We start from the raw sequence: 24282 nt of genomic DNA, 5'->3' as shown, positions 1-24282 counted from the left end.
GTCGTATCTGACTGTGTGACCCCGTGGACTGTAGCCCCCAGGCTCCTCTGCCCACGGGATTCTCCAGGCAAGAATACTGGAGTGGGTTGCCATGCCCTTCTCCAGGGGATCTTCACAACCCAGGGATCAAACCCAGGTCTCCTGCACTGCAGGAGGAATCTTTACCATCTGAGCTACCAGCTGATATGAACATTTGTATACAGGTTTTTGTATGAATGTAAGTCTTTGTTTCTCTGAAGAAATGCCTAAGAGTATAATTGCTAGTGGGTATGCTGGCGGCATGTTGTTTAAGTCATCAAACTGTTCTAAGAAACCACAGTGGCTGAACCACTTTACATTCCCACCAGCACTGTATGAAAGGTCCAACCTGTTCACATCCTGGTCACCTTTCCATGTTGTCACTGCTTTTTATTTTACTCATTCCGATAGGTGTGCACTGATAACTTATTGCATTTTAATTTGCATTTCTCTAAGGGCTTCCGTGGTGGCTCAGTGGTAAAGAATCCACCTGCCAGTGCAGGAGACATGGGTTCAATTCCTGATCCACGGAGATCCCACATGCCGCGGAGCAACTAAGCTCACGTGCTACAACTACTGAGCCTGTGCTCTAGAGAGGGTAACAGGCAGGAAGGCTAGGGGTTCCCGAGAGGAGGAAACAGACTGCAAGTGTCAGACATGGTATTTTTTCTCTCTCTTAAGCGGCAGGAAGAAACGAACTACAAGTGTCAGACTTTTTTCTCCTTCTCTATACAAAATTAAAAGGAGGTTTCTTTTAAAATTCTGTGTTGCCAGGATGACACCTGGTTCCACCTGAACTTAACTTTTCTCAAACCTTGAGCTAACCCGTGTGTTTTTCTTATGGAAATGTTTTTCTTAAGTTGCGTTAATGAACTATGTATCTACCTGAGACTCCGCATTTCTTCAAGTAGGTTCTGCCTAAGACTCAGAACCGATAATGGCTCAACAAACCAGTATGTTTTACTCCTGGAAATGTTCTCTTAAGCTATGTTCATGAAACTATGTATTTGCTTGGAAACCTGCCTTTCTTCAAGATTCATGTCACTTGTTTTATGGCCCGGGATGATTCACCTCGTGCCAATGTTATCTCAAAATTCATGCTGTGGGTGAGGGGTCTGGTGCAACTGAGTTTTGAGACATTTCCTTTCTTTAATTAGCAGCTTGTGAATAGGTATATAACTTCTTGCTATAAACTAGCAAGGGGGGCACTCTTTCTGCCCCCTTCTGATGTCTATGTCAGAAGTTTCTCTATCTCTTTTATACTTTAATAAAACTTTATTACACAAAAGCTCTGAGCGATCAAGCCTCGCCACTGGCCCTGGATCAAATTCCTCTCCCCGGGAAGGCCAAGGATCCCGGCGTCGTTCACAGCCCATAGCAGCAATTTTTCACCACAACTACTGAGCATGCGCTCTAGAGCCCATGAGCCGCAGCTGCTAGAGCTCCCATACTCTAGAGCCTGTGCTCCGCAACAGGAGAGGCCACCACCATGAAAAGCCCACATACCACAGCTAGAGAGTAGACCCTGTTTGCCACAACTAAAGAAAAGCCCACACAGCAATGGAGACTCAGCACAGCTAAAAATAAAGTGAAAGTCGCTCAGTCGTGTCCGACTCTGCGACCCCATGGACTGTATAGTCCATGGAGTTCTTCAGGCCAGAATACTGGAGTGGGTAGCCTTTCCCTTCTCCAGGGGATCTTCCCAACCCAGGGATCAAACGCAGGTCTCCCACATTGCAGGCGGATTCTTTACCAGCTGAGCCACAAGGAAGTCCCCCAAAATAAAGACATACAATTATTTACAAAATCATTTGAGCATATATGTGATGTCTTGCTATTTACTAAAAAAAGGGGAGGGGGGATGTCAAAAGGAAGCCTGGGTCCAGACTGTGATGTGAATGCCTTGGCAACAGGGAGGTGGTACACCTAGGGCTTGGCATCACCAGGGGATTCCATCTCAGATCCTCTGCTCTGCCTCTTGGCAAAACCTGCTAGATGAGCGTCCAGTGCCAGGCCCAGCCCAAGGTCCAAACTGGAGGGCTCTTTGAGGAGGGGTTGGATGGGGTAGGGTCAGACCCATAGGCAGCTCAGGCTCATGTTCCTCCCAGCACGGACATGGCCCCACCGAGGCAGAGGTGTGGAAGTATTCTTCTCTGGCCACTCCACTCCCTGGGCATTCCGTACCCACTTCCAGATCATGGGCAGGCCTAATGTCAATTTCAGGGGATCAGGGTGGACCCCAGATCTCACACTTCCTGGAACCTATCTTAATTTCCCCCATCCTCCTCTGCTACCCCTGGGTTCTGGGTCACCCTCCTCCTCCCAGCTTTCCCATGATGTGACTCTAAGACCTCCCTTCCCCAGACCATCAGTTCCTCACTCGGGACTCCAGGTTCGACAGCCCTTCCCCTGACGGCAATCTCTTTCCTCGTTGGCACCTGCAGTCAACCATCATGACGTGCTTACTTCCTGCCTGGCAGAAGCCCAGTCCTCACTCTGGCTTACATCTGTCCCTAGCTGGGACATTTCAGTGGCTTTGCTGTGGTGTCCCCAGCCCCGAGGCAGGACAGGTGTCCACTCAGCAGCAACGACGTTGCAACATTGTAGGTGTAAGGGCCAAAGTCTTTGGCAGGGTGGGCGTGGGGGACTCACCATTGGGACAGAAGAAAGCGCTGTAGGTGTATGATCGGAGGGCTCCTTCAGGCTGAAACAGAGAAACGGGGAGAACTGAGCACCACTGGAGGCAGTCAATGCATGGGCCGCTGTCCCAAGGCAGCAGACTCGGAGCTGCTAAGTCTGGACCCCGCTGGACGATGCCACAAGTGCACTGAGATGGACCAGGTCTCCTACCTCCTGTGTCCAGATGGGGAAACTGAGGCTCACTTGCCTTTCCCCAAGCTCTAGTCAAACTCACCAACCACACCTAGAGTTACCAGGCTTCTCACACCCCTACCCTACTCTCCTAACCACTCCTTCCACCTGGATCCCAGCCCGGCTTCTCCCTCTGGGTAAACAACACAGTGACTCAAAGGCTGCCAGGATCTGAGGCCCCATCTGACCTCCAAGAGCACTGAGAACGGGGCACCCAGGTCTGCCAAGGATGGGGGTCTCTATCCCACCATCTAGTGTCTCCTCCATCTCCTGTCCCTCATGCTCCTGCTCCCACCCCTTCCACGACATCACCCAGTAGGCAGTTGGCTTATTCTCTTCAAAGGGAGCACTTGAGAACCTCCCTTATGGTCCAGTGGTTAAGAATCCGCCTGCCAATGCAGGAGACACAGGTTCAATCTCTGATCTGGGAAGATTACACAGGCCGCAGAGCAGCTAAGCCCATGCACCACAACTCCTGAGCTGGCACTCTGGAGCCCATACACCGCGACAAGAGAAGCTACCGAATGAGAAGCCCGACCACTGCAACTAGAGAAAGCCCACGCACAGCAACAAAGACCCAGCACAGCCAAAAATAAACAATTTTTTTAAAAAAGGGAGCACTCAAAATTTAATGGGATACACCTTGTGGGGTTTCACCTGACCTGTGGGATTCTAACTTTTCCAGGTCTCCTTTAGCAGTGTCAGCAAACTGGTGAGCTGGGGCCACTTGATGTCAGACTTTAAAGGGTTAATCTTTGACCACTGCAGCCAGACAGCCTCCTGGGTCCCAATTTCTCCCACTGTGATGGTTCACTTTATTTGCCAACTCCAGACATCTGATCAAATGTTACTTCCAGGCGTGCCTGTAAGGGCATCTCTTGAAGGAGCCAGCATTTGAATGGATGGACTGTGATGCAAATGGCCCTCCCCAGTGTGGGTAACCCCCAAACACTCCACTGAGGGCCCAAATACAACAAAAGGCGGAAGAGGGATGACTTCTCTCTCTGCCAGACAGTTTTTGAGTTGGGGCATCGATGTTCTCTGCCCTTGACGCTCCTGGTTCTCAGGCCTTCAAAATTGCAGACTGTGGATTTCTCAGCCTCCATGATTGATTTCTCAGCCTCCATGACCATGTAAGCTTCACAGGTGGTGCTAGTGGTAAAGAACCTGCCTGCCAATGCACAAGATGTAAGAAACACGGGTTCGATACCTGGATCGGGAAGATCCCCTGGAGAAGGACGTGGCAACCCACTCCAGTATTCTTGCCTGGAGAATCCCTTGGACAGAGAAGCCTGGTGGGCTACAGTCCATGGGGTCGCAAAGAGTTGGACATGACTGAAGCAACTTAGCACACATGATCGTGGAAGCCAATTGCTTATAGTAAATCTCTTTCTAGAGAGAGATTTATGTCCTATTGGCTCTGTTTCCCCAGAGAACCCTAATACACCCACTGCTTGCTGGGTGAGCCAGGGCTACTCACTTAACTTCTCTGGGCCTCTGTTTGTCATCATTGGAAGGACTGATGCTGAAGCTGAAACTCCAATACTTTGGTCACCTGATGTGAAGAACTGACTCATTGGAAAAGACCCTGATGCTGGGAAAGATTGAAGGCGGGAAGAGAAGGGGACGACAGAGGATGAGATGGTTGGATGGCATCACTGACTCTATGGACATGAGTTTGAGTAAGCTCCAGGAGTGGGTGATGGACAGGGAAGCCTGGCATGCTGCAGTCCATGGGGTCACAAAGAGTCGGACATGACTGGGTGACTGAATTGAACTGAAGATGGAGGTGATGAAGGCATTGACCTCGATGTGAGGGTTAGGTGTACTTTAGACAGGGCTGGCGTCTTCTCGGTTCTACTGAATAGTCAGTTCTTCTTAGATCTTCTCATTGCCCTCCTTCCACCCCCTGCCCCCAGTCCTCTCCAGATGCTGCAAAGATAGGCATCATCCATCCAGGGTCTGTACTGATGAGTCCAGGAGGCACCTGTCTGGATCACGTCCACTTCCTGCTATCAACCTGCCTCACTCACACAAGCCACAGCCAGATGTCCCCACTGAGCAACTAGTTGACACATCTTCAGCAAAATGGCCCATGGTTGGCACCAAGAGGCCAGGCACACCCTTGTGGATGACACTGAGCTTTCACCAGCTGGGCTGTCATCTCACACCCAGCACACCTGACATGTAGTCTGCAGGCTCTCTGCTCAGCCACAGGCTCCAAGGTGAGCCCCTGAGGTTCTGCTTGGGCCTCAGCAACCCCCTTACCAGTCTATCAGCTCAGTCTCTTGTTGGAAAAGAGATTGTCACTGGACAGGGCCTGGCCATTGTAAACCCATGATAGCTATACAGTCATAAAAATGATTCATATCTCAGATGTCTATCAATGCGTGAACAGACGCAGTGGAACATTACACAACCATGAAAAGGGATGAGGCACTGATACATGCTACAATAGAGGAGTTATATGTGGGGAAAGAGAGTAGTCAGTAGGGCTAATATAATATGAAAAACAGTAGATTATAAATAGGGCTTCCCTGGTGGCTCAGCAGTAAAGAATCCACCTGCAATGAGGGAGACTACCTGCAATGCAGGAGATATGGGAAGATCCCCTGGAGGAGGAAGTGGCAACCCACCCCAGGATTCTTGCCTGGGAAATCCCATGGGACAGAGGAGCCTGGTGGGCTACAGTCTGTGGGGTTGCAAAGAGTAAGACACAATTGAGCGACTAAACTATCACCACAATGTAAGCAGACCTCAAAAACATCATGCTAAGTGAAAGAAGCCAGAGAGAAAAGCCCACAGAGTGTATGATTCCATTTACACTCAATGTTCAGAACAAGCAGATCCAGAGACAGCCTCTGAACCATTCCTTTGGTGCTGAGCATGGCCCCTGACCAACCAAGGTCTCCTGGACACACCCCCACCCCAGCATAGCCTTTGAAATAGCCAGTGGGGCTGCTCATGGCCACTCAGCCCTGTCTCCTCTTCCAGCTTAACTCAGAGGGGACCTGGTGCCAGCCTCTTGCCTTTACGCTGCCCTGGCTTTTAGTTGATCCTGGGTTCCAATCTCCTTTGCCTCTGTGCTCGAGCCAGCTCCTAGTCAGGTTCCAAAACAAGGTCCCTGGGAAATGTCACTAATATTATCTCTGGCAGGACTTTTCTGCAACCTTATAGCACATAACAGTGCTTCACTCTTGTCTGTTCTAGGGATTTATCTACTCTGGATATTTCATATACATGGGATCATACACTATGCAACCTTTTGCATCTGGCTTCTTTCACTCAGCATAATGTTTTCAAAGTCCATCTACGTTGGAGCACAAATCAGTGCTCTGTTCCTTTCTATGACTGAGTAATATTCCATGATCTTGGGAAACTGTATCCCCTTGCACCATGTTTATTCATTCATCAGCTGATGGACATTTCCTAAAATGGAAAAAGCATCCCTGGCTTGTGTCCAGGATCCACCAGTTGACCATTATAAATGCCTGGATGACAGCAGCTCCCATTTCTGTAGCATTCAGGACAGGAACTTAAGAGATGCCTTCCACACACACTCTCACTAATTGCCCAGCAGTTCCCATTTGAACTCAAGGCTGTCACCCCAGAGCCCAACTCTGGCCAAGAACCCCCTTTCACTCCTGTGATGCCCACAAGGCTCTCCTTGTGGCTCTGAATTATGTCGGCCTTCTCTTCGATCCTATGAACTCCACTGAGTCATGGTGGGGTGATCGAAGGCTCTCCAGCAAAAGTTCGAAAGGTCATAATCCCCTGAGCCAGCTGGGGAGCCAGGCAGGATGGCAGTGGCCCCTCTTCCACTTGACACAGCACTCATGATGGCGCAGCCATCACTTCCCCCCTACCACGTGCCTCTCAGGAATGGCCTTTCTGTTGCATTCGGCCTCCAACCTGGCAGGTGGCATGTGATGTCTGGTCAGGGTCCATCGTATAACAGAGTGAGTGAACCGTGCACCCAGAGTTCCATGGTGGGACAAGATGGGAGAAACCATGCACGCAACACTTCCTGTTTCATTAGTTTGTTTCTCTAATTCATGCTTCAGTCTTTGCATTGACATTTCAGGTCTTCTGATGCCTACATCATACCTCCCGTCTCCTAGAGCTGAGTGTACACAGCTGGACCAGTGGATGCTGCAGAGCAGTGTGAGTGGGAGGAACAGGAGAATCCTTCTCTGTGCATCTTAGAAATTCCTCTTGCAGAGGAAACAGACAAGAGCTCCAGGCTTCCAGGTCGGGCCGGCTGCTCTGGGGGCGGCTTGCTGCCTCCTCGGACGGAGGGAGGGCAGGCTGTGGCTCAGGAGTGTGCACAGGTCTTTGCAGAGGGTCACCAGGGATTTCTGCATTTCCTGTCGAGGCCATCCCACTCCTGCTGGCTCGTGGAGATTGTATGCCTCATCCGATGACACACTGGTCCCTGAGGACTCCATCACGTCATGTCAACAAAGCTGCAGCAATGACCCGTCTGCCTCCGGGAGTTCCGCCCAGTTCGCATGTGATTCCTGGTGCTGATGGAAACCATTTGTGCTCAGCTCCACCAGGACCGCAGCTGGGAGGGAGGGCAGCTGTTTGCAGCTGGGCCACTGGGGAGGGGCAACACTCGGGGCTTCAGCCCTTCAGCGGGGCTGACCAGAGCTCTGGGCTCTAATGCATCCGAGCAGCCCCAGAAAAGATGGGGCACCATCGTTTCCACAAGCCCAGCATTGTGAGATGCCATGTGCCTTCTCCAACCTCCCCCACGCTGTGGGGTGAGTGTGAGCACCCAATCTTACAGAGCAGACTGGGAATCACAAGGCACTCGATGAGCCCCAAGCACAAGCGGCAGATCCCAGATTCACAGCTGAGAGGGGTGGTGAGGCGGGGGGTGGTGGTGGTCTGGGCGCCTCGACTGGAGGCTCTGTGTCCTTCCCGCAAGGGCATTCCAAGGACAGCCCTCCAAATGCCGGGTCACAGTCTCTACAATTGTCTATGATGAACAAGCAGCCAGGAGACAGAGGCACGCCACCCTCCATGGCGATCGACCCCGGGGGTCAGAAGGACACTTCCCTGCAGCCTTTGCGAGCCCCACATCACTGCACCAAAGACTGTTCTGCGGCTTGGAGAGGGGATGGCTGCCACAGTCCTTCAGCCCCAGGCCCCAGAGCAGGACTGGTGGGGGCTGCCCTGGCCCTGGCTCAGGGAAGGCCCACACACCCCAGCCCCCACCTCACTGGGGAGCCAGTCAGGCCCTGGGCAAGCACCTCAAGCAAGGACATGGGCTTACCTCGACCATCACACTGCGCCGGATGTGGTCCCTTCCGATGGGGACCCTTCTGTCAGTGTAATTCTCCTCTGGGGGTCTGACCGACTTCCCATCCCGGCAGCAGCTCGTTTCTCTGTAAGCTAGGGCTTTGGCTGTGGAGATTTGAGTACTTGGTGCTGGTTCTCAAAACAGGACCCCATCCGGCACTCTTCTGTCCCCCACTCTTGTCCCAGGCTTCCCAGGTGTGCATGCATGCATATGTGCGCACATGATGCATGTTGCATATATGTGAGTGCATATATTTGCATGAATGCACATGTGTACAAGTGTAAGGGCATGTGTATACTGCATTGGTGGGGCACTTTAAGAGCCTGGCTTCCCCCAGATGTGGCCCCCTACCTCTTGATCACTCCCTCTGGACTGATCCAGACTCCCCCAGTAGCTCTCTTGTCCCTCGACCTCATGTTCTGCCCTACTGACCTTCCCCCATGCCTGTATTCAGCTCCTGGACCCGTTGGTATCCTGGAGAGGGGAGATGCCCCAATAAGCACGTAAACCTCACCTGTGATGTTGCTGAGACCCAGGTCACCGAAGGACAGAACCACCCAGGTGGGCTCTGTCTCCCCAGAGGCCACACATGTCTTCTTGGTCAGATGGCGTTTGCCAGGATGTCCAACAAACTGGATGCCCTTGGGAACTGAGATCTTCATGTAGACCTGGAGAGGGTGGCAAGCATCCATGGTATCCAGAATCTGAACACCCTCCCAGCATGCCTTGCTGCTCACTGCACTCCGTCCACCCTGGAAGGCTTCTCCCCAAACCACGCTCTCCATGAGAAACCTCCTTTGCATTTCTTACCAGAACCAACTACTCGGGCTTCCCTGGTGGTCCAGTGGTTAAGAATCTGCCTTGCAATGCAAGGGACACCAGTTGGATTCCTGGTCTGGGAAGATCCCACATGACGCGGAGCAATTAAGCCCGCGTGTTGCAATTACTGGGCCCATGTGCAGCAACCACTGAAGCCCTCGTGCTCTAGCGCCTGTACTCTGCAGTGAGAGGCCACCGCCATGAGAAGCCCGCATCCTGTAACTAGAGTAGCCCCTGCTCTCCCCAACTAGAGAAAGTCCACATGCAGCAATGAAGACCCAGCACAACCAAAAATAAATAAATGTTAAAAAAAAAAGAACCAACTCCTTAACACTGTCCTGCTGGGAGCCCCCTGCTTCCCTCAATCCCCCACACCCTCCCTGGTCCAGCTCCCCTTGGAGACCAAGGTCGATTCAAGGGCTGCTTATCTAGCTCCAGTTCTCCCCAGCCAAGGGATAAGAGAGGCCACTCCACATGCAGGCCTCTCAAAGCACTTCCTCTGACCCTCTCTCCAACCATGGAGGTCCACTGCATCATAACAGAGCTTGGTGTACACATGTGCATGCATATGTGTGTGTGCCGTGCATGCACGCACCTCTGTGTGCACATCTACATGTGTAGTAGGCATGGCATTGCAAGACATGTGAGTGCACTCGTGTGAAGGCGAGTGTCTCTGCATATGTGTGCAAGCATAACTATCTACACGTGTGTGTGCACACCACGTAGCTATGTGCATGTTGTGTGTACATGTGTTTATACCCTTCAATCTATAACATGCTCTTTGCTCCACATCTACTTGTCCAACCAGTAGATGCACAGCACCTAGTGGGTTCAGGCGCCCTCCTAGGAACTCAAGAGACAGATCTGAGTGAGACACACGAGTGATGCCTGAGCCTCACTGCACCTAAGTCACACGCACAGTCAAATGTGTACAAGGAAGCTTTACAGCAGCAAGTGTGACAGAGTGTTTGAATACTGCCTACGGGCAGGCCCAGCTGGACCTAAATGAGAATGGTTGGTCCATTCGGGGGCTCCCCCACCCCCCTCAAGACACCATTCTTCCAAAAAGTTCTTCCAGGGAGGAAAGAAGAAATTCAAGCATCAAGTATTGATGTGATCCATTTTCTGGGTCCTGGGAGGAACCAATTGTCCAGGCTGAGGGGTAGGATAGGCCTGTTTTCCTGGAACCTCCAGACTAACACATGGGAAGTGTGTGTGTTAGTTGCTCAGGCGTGTCCGACTCTTTGTGACTCTATGGACTGTAACACACCAGGGTCCTCTGTCCATGGGGCTCTCCTGTTCTTAAAATTGAACACGTGGCCATCCCTGGACACACCTGTTGCCCAGCAAGGATGCCTTCTTCCAGCCAACAAGCCAGCCACGAGGACATGATCAGAGCTGAAATGGGTACCTGGGGGGCCTGCCTGCAGTCCAGGAGAGAGCGTCCCTCAGGGGCCACCCTGTGATTAGGAACCAGCCTCCAGCTGGTTCCAGCTTTTTGGAACTGGAATCCTATTCCTCCCAACCATGTGTGCTCAGTCACTCAGTTGTGCCCAACTCTCTATCTTTGAGACGCCATGGGCATAGCCCGCCAGGCTCCTCTGTCCATGGGATTCTCCAGGCAAGAATACTGGAGTGGGTTGCCATGTCCTTCTTCCCAACACAGGGATTGAACTGCGTCTCCTGCATCTCATCTCCTGCATGAGCAGGCAGATTCTTTACCACTGAGCAGTGGGAAGCCCCCTCCCAATGATAAACCACATAAAAAGGATGAATGAAGGCTTCCCTGGTGGTCCAGTGGTTAAGAATCTGCCTGGCAACACAAAGGACACCAGGTCCATCCCTGGTCCAGGAGGATCCCACATGCTGCTGGGCATTTAGCCTCTGTACCACAACTACTGAGCCCACCCACCTAGAGCCTATGCTTTGCAACAGGAGTGGCCGCCACAGGGAGAAGCTTGCATGTTGCAGTTAGAGAGTAGCTCCCACTGGCCATAACTAGAGAAAGCCTGCACACAACAATGAAGATTCAGCACAGTCAAAAAAAAAAAATAGATGAATGATAAAGGTCTGTGTTTTGGGGCCTTGCTCCCAGCTTATTGCCCTGAGCCCTTCACCTGTCTTCCTTGGCCCCCTCTAGGCCACCCATGGCCACCGCCCTGGTTGCTACTGCAGTGGTTCTCACTCAGACTAATGCACAAGCCTCCTCCTTCTTTCCTGCTTTCCCAACCAGAGCCTAAAATCCAGCCAGACTGTGTCACAGGCAGCTCTTGGGACAGGCCAACCTGCCTTCTGCCCCTGTCACTTGTGTATACGTTCCCTCTTCCAGGAATGCCCTTCCAGGCCCAGTGCCCAGCTTAAACATCACCCAAAGACTTTTCTGCATTCAGAGAAGCCAACCCTTCTCAGGGTTTTCTTGGTTCCCTGTAGGCATATATATATATATATATATATATATATATATTTTTTTTTTTTTTTTTTTTTGCTGTACCACACAGCATGGGCTTGTGAGATCTCAGTTCCTGGACCAGGGATCAACCTGTGCCCCCTGCAGTGGAAGCATAGAGTCCTAACCACTGGACCACTGGGGAATTCCTGACACCTAATGCTAACACAGATCTGCCCCTCAGTCCCTGGGGGACCTTAAACATAATGCTTCTCTGAGCTTGCCATATGGGAATGATACCAGTAGGGACAAAGTAAGTGATTAAATAGTTAATCCCACTAGGGGACTGTAAGCAGAAAAAATACTGGAGACCCTGTAAGTTAACAATTACTCAAGAAAGTAGGGTTGCTTCACCACAAAACCAAGTAGACTTGCTTAGCAACAAAACCAGGCAACAGAAGCACAAGGAGTGGCCCCCAAACAATAAAACAATGGTGGCATGAAACCCACATCCTGCCCAGTGAGCTCACCAAGTCAGGACATGCTCTCTGCACACATAAAAATAGCAATGATTTGTGGACCCAGCTTGACCATGTAGGGACAAGAAAACTCCCCCCCAACCTGAAGGAGGAGCTGATGATGGAAGCATGACGTTTACTTAAGGATGACAAAGACTTCTTTGCCCCCTCCCCACTTTTCCTTTGATTATAAAACTGTAGCCCAGTAAGTCCTTGGGGCATGGCACTCTCTTGTCTGTCTGCTTGTAAGCCTCACAAGTGTCCTATTCTAATAAATCACTTCTTATCTATCACTTCAACTCTCACTGAATTCTTTCTGCACTGAGACATAAAGGACTATGCTACTGGAGCTCCTCAGAGCCCCCCAAATGACATCAAACCATTTCTGCTCCATCACAGTTCCTCCTTTCTCAGCCCATTTGTGCACTGGATAATAATACAGGTAAAACCGTCCACCCAGCGCCACACACAGAGATGTGTGCCCAAGAAAACTGAGTCAGCAGTGTCAGAAGTCCAGGTTGAGCTCAGGCAGACCTCATGGCCTGGGAATTCGGGTCTTCAGATTCATGCACATAGCCTGGCAAACCTCGGGGACCTGGGTGATTGCTTTTGAGTGAATGAATTAGAATCACTAACATTTTACACCTGGAAATTCCTTTCTGGTAGCCTCTGGGTGTTCCATTTCTATTCTAGACCTGTGCTGACCATTTTTTTCCTACTTGGAATTTTCTTTCCATTAAAGACCCAAGAGAGGAGAAATTTCTCTGTGACAGTGCATGATGTGTGGTTGTTCCATAGAGTCAAATGAGCATCAGAAAGCCAAATGCAAATACCAGCCTCAAAACTGGGCCACGCCAGGCAGATGGCATGCGAGAGGTCCTTAACTGGCCTCAAGGCCATTATAAGGCATTCCATGCAGTATGTTCTTGGGTTGATTTAACTATTCAGTGGAGGTATAGCATTTACAAAGGAAAAAAGGAGTAAAAGATTTCATGTAAGTTCAAGGTCACCCTTTGAGCCAAGACTCAGAGACTCAGAACAATGCTGTCCCCACTCTGGACCAGGCTCAGAAACGGCTCTGACACAGGATCTATGATCAGACTTACAAAGGAGCCTGAAACCTGCTCCCTCCCCCTGCCCCAGAGCAGCAGTGCGGGTAGGGGGCTGATGGGTAGATCTCTCACACCCAGATAAGGAGACTGAGACAAAGCAGCCTAGTGAATGGAACACCAGGCTGGAGTCTAGAGGGTCTTCTGGAGACAGTGAGGCAAGGATGTGCTGAAACCATAGCTGAGGTATGGGAGTTCTGCCAGCCTCCCACTCAGGACTTCCATCCCCAGCAGCCTTGACACCTTTCAGGTGGCAAATTCCAATCACTCCAGAAAGCCTTGTTTTTCAGGAAAAGTGAGTAGTGGTTGGATAAAATCTCTTGGTTTCTGGTGACCTTGGCCTGGGGCTGCAACTCACATCTCTGCCCTTGGTAGGGAATGTGCCAGCAGCCTTGGGAGGCCCCATTCACACGGGTAGGGCCAGGATGAGGTCAGCGCCTCCCTGAGCTGGCTAGGGTGAGGCTGAGACCTGCAGCCCCACTTCCATGCTGACCTGCAGAGAGCAGGCTTGCTCCCAGCTGGACCCCAGGCCCTGCCCCCAACTCACTCATCCAACTGTAGCCTCAGCTCCCAATCCCCATCGCTGAGGGCTGCCCCTAACCCTGGGAGCCCACCTCCCTTCTCTTCCTACCACTCACCAGCCGATGTCCAGGCTGAGATGGTACACAAAGGATCACAGAGGTGGAGGAGGGCGCCCCTGCCTTCTTGCAGCCACACTGAGGCTGAGCCCCCAAATGTTCCTTCCCCATCCCGCCCCCACCTGATCCTGGTCCTCACGGCTCCCTCCACATTGTCTGCCATCCCTCCTCATCATCAGGGTATGAAATCACCAAGCCCACTTCCTTAGGGTAGCTGTTATGGGTTGAATTGTGTCCCTCCAGTAAGATATGTTGAAGTCCAGGCACTTCCCTGGTGGTGCAGTGGCTAAGACTCTGCTCCCAATGCAGAGGGCCTGGATTCGATGCCTGGTCAGGGAAGTGGATTTTCACATTCTGCAACTAAGAGCTCACATGCTGCACTAAGAGATCCTGCATGCCAAAACTAAAGAATCCACATGTGTGTTTGTGCTCAGTCATGTCTGACTCTTTGCAACCCCATGGACTGTAGCCCACCAGGCTCCTCTGTCCATGGGATTCTTCAGGCAAGAATTCTGGAGTGGGTTGACATTTCCTCCTCCAGGGGATCTTCCCAACCCAGGGATAGAATCCAAGTCTCTGATGTCTCCTGTATTGGCAGGCAGATTCTTTATCACTGAGCCACCAGGGAAGCCCAAAGAACCCACATGCCACAACGGAAAGATCACTCATGTTGCAACTAAGACCTGGCACAGCCAAATAAATAAATTCAATTTTTTTTTTTTTTTAAGTATGCTGAAGTACTAACCTTGGTACCTGTAAATGTGACCTCATTAGGAACTACGGTCTCAGCAGATGTCATCAAGGTCCAAGGAGGTCATTGCATCAAGCCTGCAATGTGGGAGACCCAGGTTCCATCCCTGGATTGGGAAGATCCCTTGGAGAAGGGAATGGGAACCCACTCCAGTATTACTGCCTGAAGAATTCCATGGACAGAGGAGCCTGGCAGGCTACAGTACAGGGGGTTGAAGAGAGTTGGATACAACTGGGCGACTAACACTTTCACTTTTTCTAATCCAACAAGACAGGGGCTCTTCTAAGAAGAAATTTGGACATAGGTCTGTGCAGAGAAGGAAGATGATGTAAAGATACACGGTGAGAAGAAGACCATGGGAAGACTGAGGCAGAGACTGGAATAAGGCCACCACAAGCTAAGAGAGCGCCAAGGATTGTGGGCAGCTCCCAGAAGCCAGGAGAGAGGTCGGCGACAGACCACCCCTCAGAGCCTCCTTCTGGAGGAAGCCAGCCCTGTCCATACTTTGACCTTGGACTCTAGCCTCCAGAACTGTGAGAGAATACATTTCCATTGTTTGAAGCCGCCCAGCTTCTGCTACTTTGTTACAGCGGCCACAAGAAACTGATACAGTAGTTTTTCCACCTCCTCTGAAAAGGAGTCAGCTCCCCCGCCATTGTACGCACCCTGCAGGCCCTGGGACCCCAAGAGTTGGAATAGCACTGACAAGGTCCGCGGGACATCCACAATCACCATTCTTAGCAGCTGTATGGACTGACCTATTTACCCCTTTAACCACCCTAAGACTCCTATCTGCTTGACGTTTGTAGAAACTGACACACCAGCAGGTGGAATAATGTGGACAAGGTCAATCAGTTTTTTTCAGTAGATATTGAGATTCAGAGTGCCTGCTCGGGGGCCACCAGGATTCCTCACTTCTGTGCCGGGGTCAGCACGTGTGTGCATGCTAAGTCGCTTCAGTCAAGTCCAACTCTTTGTGACCCTATGGACTGCAGCCTACAGGCTCCTTTGTCTGTGGGGATTCTCCAGGCAAGAATACTGGAGCGGGTTGCCATGCCTTCCTCCAGGGATCTTCCCAAACCCGGGACTGAACCCATGTCTGTTATGTCTCCTGCATTGGCAGATGGGTTTCTTACCACTGGCCCCACCTGGGAAGCCTACAACCTGACCTAAATCCAATCCATCACCTATTTCTGTAAGGCCAGGGAGCTAAGAATGGTTTTTACTTTTTTTTTTTTTTTTAATGATTGGGATGAAGAAGGGAAACTTTAAAAAAAAAAAAAATAGAATGATATTGGGACCTCCCTTGTGGTCCAGTGTTTAAGAATCCACCTGAGTTTCCAGGTGGCACTAGTGGGAAGAATACTGCTGCCAATGCAGGAGACGCCAGGGACATAGTTTCAATCCCTCGGTGGGGAAGATCCCCTGGAGTAGGAAATGGCAACCTACTCCAGTATCCTTGCCTGGGAAATTCCATGGATAGAGGAGCCTGGCCGGCTACAGCCCATGGGGTCACAGAGGCAGCCATAAGTGAGCACACATACACACATGCATGTTGCAATGCAGGGGACACGGGTTTGACCCCTGGTCAGTCAGGGACCTAAGATCCCATATGCTGAGGAGAAGCTAAGCCCACAACTACAGAGTCCATCCACTGAAATGAAAGATCCCACATAATGCAATGAAGACCCTGCATGTGGCAACTAAGACTCAACACAGCCAAATAAATAAATTAAAAAGAATTACATTCTGTGATGCATGAAAGTTAAATGAAACTCAAATTTCAAATATCCATAAATAAAGATTTATGCGAACACGGCCAGGCCAATTCATGGGCGTGTTATCTGTGACTGCCTTCCCGTACAATGGCCAAGTTGAGCAACTGCAACAGGGACCCTCTGGCTGGCAAAGATTGAAATATTTACTATCTAGCCCTTTACAGGGAGAAGGCAATGGCACCACACTCCAGTACTCTTGCCTGGAAAATCCCATGGACAGAGGAGCCTAGTAGGCTACAGTCCATGGGGTCGCTAAGAGTCGGACACGACTGAGCGATTTCACTTTCACTTTTCCCTTTCATGCACTGGAGAAGGAAATGGCAACCCACTCCAGTATTCTTGCCTGGAGAATCCCAGGGATGGCAGAGCCTGGTGGGCTGCCATCTATGGGGTTGCACAGAGTCGGACATGACTGAAGTGACTTAGCAGCAGCAGCAGCAGCCCTTTACAGAGAAGGTTTGCCGACCCCTGACTCCATGGCATTACATATGACACTCATCCCCCCCAAAGCCCTGAGGGGCCTGGAGCCAAGGACAGTGGCTCCATCTCATCTGTCAACCTCCAACCCCGCCATGCACTCCCACCCACAACCTCCCCAGGCTTAGACGGCAGATGAAGCAGGACCTGATCCATTCAGCCCTTGCTTCACTAATATGACAGATGCTAACATCACAGCTCCCCTAGATGACTCTACCTCCCCCTGCCTACCCAACATCACAGGTACTGTGCCACTCAAACCCATCCCCCTCCAAAGGGCCACAACTCTCCCTGCCTCCTGACATCAAGGATGCCGCCCCCTTCCTGCCTCCCCCGCCAACTGGTAATGGGAAAGGCTGTATGCGGAGGACGGGTTTGGTACCTCAGCACAGGTGTCCATGTAGTTGTAGATGTTGAGTGGGATCTTGGCCTGTTCCCCACGGACCACGTAGGGGGGCAGCATGAAGTCTACGAAGAAAGGCTTGAAGGTCTTCAGCAGAGTGGGCTCAGCAATGCCCAGGCCCCTCCCAGGGGACAGACCCACTGCCTCACCCACCCAGCTGGTGATGGAGTCGGGGACCTGCACGCTGAGTGTCTCCTCGCCAGACGGATCACTGAGGAAAGAAGGGCAACCATGAGCTGTTGTCCAGCGCTGTGCAGCAGCAGCCCAGTGGGAACTGAAGAATCCGGCAACATGGCCTTGGGTTTCAGGGGGATGCCTGGCTGTTCCTCTCTCCTCTACCTGGATTCTCCATCCCCTTCCCAGGAGCTTGACCCAGGTGGCCTCAATGGGTGATGGGACACTGCCCTGCAGGATCTGGGGCGTCTATCCTTGCCTCTGTGAGGGTCACAGTTGTCACCATGGCAGCAATTCAAGCTCAGCGTCTTCCATTTGGAAGAACTTTCATCAGCTCCAGATGGTCCTAGCCAGCTGTTCTGTGCACGCCGAGTGCCAGCCAGCCAGCCACCCACCCTGGGGAACATCCACACTCCCTGGCCTGGCTTGCCTGTCCCATACACTCCCTGTTTGTATGATTTTTCAAGCCTGCCGAGGCCATTACAAAAGCTGCACCTGGGGCTAAGGAGAGTGAATCAGTAATCAAAATCTCCCCAAAAAGGGAACCACTGGATGTGATGGCTTCACTGGTAAATTCTATTCAACATTTAAAGAACTCTCGTGCACTGCTAGTGGGAATGTCAAATGGTGCAACCACGGTGGAAAACCATACAGTGATTTCTCAAAATATTAAATACAGAATTACCATAAGATCCAGCAACTCCACTTCTGGGTGTATACCCCAAAGAATTGGGTCTCAAAGAAATATTTGCACACCAATATTCAAAGAAGGATTATTCATAATAACCAAAAGGTGGAAGCAACCTAAGTGTCAACCAAAGGCTCAATAGATACACAAAATGTGGTCCATCCAGCAACTTCCTTGATGGTCCAGCAGTCAAAATTCTGAGCTTCCACTGTGGGGAGCCCAGGTTCCATACCCAGTTGGGGAACTAAGATCCCACAAGGTGCACAGTGAGACCATAAAAAAAAAAATTTTTTTTAACGGGGTCCATCCATACAGCGGAATGTTATTCAGCCTTAAGAAGAAAGGAAATTTTGATACATGCCACAGTGTGGATGCACGTTGAGAACATCATGCTAAGTGAAATGAGCCAGACACTAAAGGACAAATATTGTATGATTCCACGTATATGAGGTCCCTAGAGCAGTAAGATTCACAGAGACAAAAAGAAGAGTGGATGCCAGGGCCTGGAAGGAGGGAGGGATGGGAAGTAGTATTTAATAGGCACATAGTTTCAGTTTTGCAAGATGAGAAGCATTTTGGGGATGGATGGTGGTAATGGTAGCACAATGATATAAATGATCTTAATGCCGCTGAGCTGCACACCTAAAAACAATTAAGACGGTGAATTTTATGTTGTTATTTTACAAATTTTAAAAGTTAGGAAAAAAAAAAAAGAGCTAACCAATCCTTCCCTGGGCCCAGCAAGAACCTCCTCCTTAGTCTCAGATCCACACTGTCCGACTCACCCTTGCTTGAGCCAACAGAGGGAGAGAGAACACCTCAAATGCCAAATGCTTCTCAGCAACGCTCTGGGGCTCTCCACACCTACCATCATAGCCCACTCGGCCTTCACACTCCCTGCCTCCTCCTCTTAGCCCCTTCTGCCTCTCCGATTCTCCAGCTCTTGCCCACATGGGTCCCACCTCCTGGACTCCTTTACCCCTTTCTTGTTTATCCTGTGGGATTCAGCTTGGGCTCCACCTGCCCTGGGAATCTCTCCAGCTTCCCTGAAGGGTCCCTCTACTTCCTCCCAAGCCCTGGACCCAGCCCTCCATGAGAACACTGGCCCTACTGAAGCATGAAGGCTTTAAGGGCATAAAACATAAATTCTATGCGTGAGGGGACTCTATCTGCCTTGCTCAAGGTGCCATTCTTGGCACCAAAACAGTACTCAGTGCCTAAAACATCACCCTGCACACAGAAAGTAGACACATTTCTACTTTCTGTACATCTCTGATGATGGACAGACAGCACATCTTAAATACGGGCTCCCATTACAAAATGCAATAATCAGCAACTTGGGCTTGCCTGGTGGTCCAGTGGGTAAGAAGCCACCTGCCAGTTTCAGGGAACATAGGTTGGAGCCCTACCTTGGGAAGATCCCACAGGCCATGGGGCAACTAAGCTCAGGCACCACAACTACTAAGCCCAAGCACCTGGACCCTGCATTGGGCAACAAGAGAAGCTGTCACAAGAAGCTTGCACTGCAACTAGAGAGTAACCCTCTCGCAGCAACAAAGACCCAGCCAAAAATAAAAATAAATAATAATAATAAAAACTTAAAAAAAAAAATCAGCATCTGTTCTGATCCTCAGGGAAGATTGCCCATAATGGGGACACACACATCAGTGAGGGCAGCCTGAGAAACCCCTGAGTGTGTGCTTGGCTCTGTGCTAAGCATGTGCCATGGCATCTCATGCTGAGAAGGGGACCCCAGCTCAGCAGTAGGTCCACCCACTGCCCCACCCACTGGCCCCTGGGGTCTGAACTTTCATGCCTAACTGGTTTCCCAGAGCAGGTCACCACTACCTTCTGACACTATGCATTGAAAGAAAACGCTTAGTGTCAGTGGTGTTCTGACACTAAACACTGAAAGGAAAAAAGCCAATTGCAACTGGCAAGAGTTTGGCACAGTGCTGCTGCTTCAAGGCAAATGAAAAGAGAAAACAATGTAGGAAGGAAATGTGCTGAGAAAAGCAGCCTGCTTGGCGGGCAGGGGCCCAAGTCCCCTGAGGAGTGAGAAGGGGGGTAGGTGGGTGGAACTGAGTTCATGTTTCAGGGAACTGTAATCATTTTAATGAGATCGTTATATAAACACAGTGGATAGAGTTACCCCAAGAGGGAGTTGTAAGAGGCACGAAGCCCTCGAATTTCATATTTCATGGGCAGATGTCCGAGGCTGCACTGGGATTTGGGGCTGACTTCATAGCTTTGCGTTTTATGTGTTAGAAAAGGATGCCCAATGGCTTACTCAGATGTTGGTGTCCGATCTCCAGGCAAACCCACTGGGAACAATCTTTCATGAGTGCCTTTGAGTCAGCCCACAAAGGCAGTGAAGGAAAGAAATCTTACTGTACCTGATGTTGAGACAGTGCCAAACCCATGTTTCAGGGAAGAAGGTCCTTTTCCTCTTCTCTGCTCTATGAAAATTTTTTTAAAAAGAATTGATTAAAGTTCCATAACTTTAATTCTGTTACTTGGTAAGTTAACATTCTACTTGATTAGGCTATAATGTGTTCATTCTCTTACTCAACATGTTAATATGCTACACGGTTTATTTAATTCTCTTACCTGGAAAGGTTAGCATTCTACTTTACAAGGACATGACGTGTTAATTCTTTCACCTGGCAGAATTTTAATCAACATTCTACTTGATTACAGCTAGAAAAGTGAGGCATTGAAGGCTTGGCAGAGTCTTGTAAGAATGATAGTGGCGCCTCACACCCTCAACTTAGAAGGTAACAAGGGCCAAAGGGACCACCCCGAGTCCTCTCCTTTGTTAATTTCCCTCCTTGGGTTTGCCATGTTTTTCTGCATCACTACATGACACTCTTCCCTCTCCCCCACTTCCTCTGTGCTTTCATTTTTTTAGTTTCTTTTTTTTATTAAAGGATAGTTGATTTACAATGCTGTGTACACTTAGATTCTGATGTACATCAAGTGATTCAATTATATGTGTGTGTGTGTGTGTATTCTTTTTCACATGCTTTCAGTCTTGGTTTATTCTCAGAAGCCTCAGAGCCCACATTCCTCAGGGACTGTCCTATTCTTTAAAAAATAATATTAATAAGCCCTACTTGACATTTGGCAAATCTTCTCAAGATTAAAATGCTCCCTTTCAACTTGCAGTTGCCTCTCTGAGGGATGAACACTGTAATTAACCACAGACACATGTGCAAAGACAGTGTGGTTAACTGCAGCACTGTGAGAATTAACTAACAGCCAGAATCTTCATCAACAGGGCATTTGGTTAACCAAATGATAGTACATTCACACAATAGAATATTACATGTCAGTGAAAAGGGGTGAGGTAAGCACATATGTACTGATACGGAATGGTCTCTAAGGTTTATTGTTGACTTAAAAAAGGAAAGTAGAGAACAGTACTACAGTATTCTCCCACCGTGTGTGTGTGTGTTTTAAAGTCCTGTGTATACACATTGGAAAAGACTCTGATGCTGGGAAAGACTGAAAGCAAAAGGAGAAGAGGGCAGCAGAGGATGAGATGGTTAGATAGTATCACTGACTCAATGGACATGAACTTGAGCAAACTCCAGGAGATAGTGGAGGACAGGGAAGCCTGGTGTGCTGTAGTCCATGGGGTTGCAGAGAGTCAGACACGACATAGTGACTGAACAACAAATTTACACAGAAAATTTCTAGAAGGATAGTTAAGGAATTAGTAACCATTTTTGCCTCTTAGAAGGGAAAGGAGGATAAACCCTTTCATACTCTTTGAAAAATGTTTAACTATGTGCATTATGATGAAGAAAAATACCTCGTCTTCAGAATAAGGATGCATTGTGTCTGTTAGTCACTCAGCCATGTCTGACTCTTTGTGACCCCATGGACTGTACCCGGCCAGGCTCCTCTGTCCATGGGATTCCCCAGGCAAGAATACTAGAGCGGGTTGCCATTCCCTTCTCCAGGAAGGATGCATTATCCAATTACAAAAAGGCACAGACACTTGCTTTTTAAGGCCTTTATTATGCCTTTCTGCACTGGAGTTTATAACTGCCTTTGTGGTTTGGGGTTTAGAGACTGCTTGCAGATCCACTCCAGGCCAAGTTCTCAGGAGGCATGCACATTGGAGGCTCCAGGTTCCCAGAGAAGTGTCTGGCTGAGGGATGCCCAGGGGCCAATATTCCACCTCCCTCACTCAACCATATCTTGGAAATGCCTTCGTGTGCCTCCAGCATACTGTAGGGAGAGTCTGATCTGTTCATGCCATGATGTGGAGTTTGAAAACTAGGACTCTCGTGGGGTTATCACACTCCTGCTAAATGTGTGACTCAAGCAGGAAGAAGCTGGAGGGTTCAGGTACCCAGGAACCACTGCAGAGGAGGCTAGGGGATTGGGAAGGCTCAATCCTTCCCAAGGATTTGGGATTGGGGTAGAAAGGGTTTGAAAGAAGACTATCATGGATAGCCAACCCCCCTTCCCAGGGCAGATCCTCTGGGTGACTTCTGGCTCAGAGCAAGGACCGAGGAGTCTGGGTATCACCCTCAAGGTCTCCAAAGAGACCCAGTTACTGAGCCACTGATGACCACCAGATCCCATCCCTGGCCCACTTGGTTCTGTGCCTCTCATTGGATAAGCTGGCAAGAGAGGGTACATCCAAGGTTTGCCTCCCCTTTCCCAGCTTATGCACCCTTACATCCAGAGGGAGAGAGAGGGGGCAAGGTCTTCAAAACACCCTCTCCCTTCCCTAGTTGGCTGGCTGCGATCTGGAGTTGAGGAGCTAGTGGGAGAGGCAGAGAGAACAAAGAAGGTGGGAAAGAAGACAGTGAGTGTTGCAGGAACATAAGAGGGGTACAAAGGGAGAGACATGAGAGCAGAGCAAACACCACCTCCCATGAAACAAAGCTTTCCATGAAACAAGGGACAAAGCCGCAAATCTCAGGGGGAGATGTGAACTCTTTTCTCTCAGTAATTGATAAGTTAGCAAACAGACAAGGAAACAAACATGAGCAAGGATATGGAGGATCTGGGTACCACCGTTGAAAGTACACATAGAGACTCCTATACCCAATGACAGGGGCTTGGATATTCTTTTCAAGTGGGTGTGAGCATTTACAAAAACTGACCATATAGCCAGTCTCTAAAATAAAAACCAGGCAATGGATATCATACAGACCATGTTTGTGGGCCACAAGGAATATCATACAGACAATGTTCATTGGCCACACTGCCCATCTGACCCACATTTATAAAACATATAAAGGTAGTAATTTTTAAAAATTACTTGAAAATTGAAAACATATCTGGGCAAGTCACAGCTCAAAAAGGTAACTGTTCCACAAGTTACAACCTATTTGGAACCCAGCAATAATGGAAACACTTCCTAGCACAATTTAGATGCAGCCAAAGCAATACTCTGAGGAAAATTCATAACCTTCAAAAGGCTTAAATGCTTGAGTTAAAATAAAAAAGGCTTTTTAGACACTTTGGTGTCTAACTCCAAAAGATAAAGAGTCAGAGGGGAAAGGGAAAAAGAGAGGAAGTAAAGGAAGGAGGAAATGGTGGGAGGGAGAAAGGGTAGTAGAAAGAATTTTCTAAGCAGAGTCTCGGAATGAGAGGATCAAACTCCAACTACCCACCCTACCCCAATTCTTCTGTCCCCAGGCAGATCTACTCCCCTGCTACATCTTCTTCTCTCTTCTGCACCCCCCAAACTCCCAAGCTCAAGCACGTGGGTGGGGCTGAGAACTGGGGGTGGCGGGGAGAAGAGTCAAAGTGCTTAGTGCCCCAACCTGCTAAGCCAGTAGGGATTCTGGCCCCCTGGGGACATTGGACAATGTCTGAAGATGGTTTGGGTTGTCACACCCAGAATAAGGGGGGTGTTATTGGCCTCTGGTTGGTGGAGATCAAGGATGCTGCTCAGTACTCTATGGTACACAGGATGGCCCCACCACAGAAAATGACCCAGCCTCAAATGTCGACATGAGTTTAGACAACCCTGCTCAAGGTAATGGCAATTACCTGGGGGGTTGTCTGGAGGACACTGCTGCCATCAGGCTCCCTGTGTGGGGCTGGAAGGCGGGGACAGCCTCATCAGTGTACAAGCCGCCATCCTGCCGGTGGTTTAGGCTCACAAGGTCTGTCATCACCACCAGTCCTGTTTCCTAGGCAACAGACAATGCCCAGACCCATAATGGGGAAGTGGATATGGTGGCTCCAGAAGTCACTGGCCCAACACTGCTGCTGTGTAGCCCTGGGGGAGCCAGTCCTCTCTCTAGGCTTGGTGACACAGACTAAGAGGGACATGAGACCAAGTGACCATCCAGGGCACAACAGAGGTGGGG

At 49.9% G+C, this 24282-nt stretch overlaps 1 protein-coding gene across 3 annotated transcripts in view; it reads right to left on the bottom strand.

Annotated features, from left to right (window-relative positions):
- CPAMD8 (C3 and PZP like alpha-2-macroglobulin domain containing 8) overlaps positions 1-24282 on the bottom strand; it is a 99885-nt gene that overhangs the window by 37669 nt on the left and 37934 nt on the right. For all 3 annotated transcript variants that reach the window (XM_081496569.1, XM_081496570.1, XM_081496571.1), the window contains 6 exons: positions 23960-24102; positions 20335-20397; positions 17056-17287; positions 8712-8865; positions 8171-8301; positions 2671-2722 (listed from right to left, as the gene is read on the bottom strand). In XM_081496569.1, coding sequence (XP_081352695.1) covers positions 2671-2722; positions 8171-8301; positions 8712-8865; positions 17056-17287; positions 20335-20397; positions 23960-24102 — 775 coding nt within the window. The remainder of the gene's footprint in view (positions 1-2670; positions 2723-8170; positions 8302-8711; positions 8866-17055; positions 17288-20334; positions 20398-23959; positions 24103-24282) is intronic.

The sequence above is a fragment of the Giraffa tippelskirchi genome, chromosome 6 (genome assembly GCF_054371585.1).
Source record: "Giraffa tippelskirchi isolate mGirTip1 chromosome 6, T2T-mGirTip1v1.2.pri, whole genome shotgun sequence".
Lineage (NCBI taxonomy): Eukaryota > Metazoa > Chordata > Mammalia > Artiodactyla > Giraffidae > Giraffa > Giraffa tippelskirchi.
The sequence above is the reverse complement of the archived record's forward strand: the minus strand, read 5'-3'. Positions and strand labels throughout refer to the sequence as shown.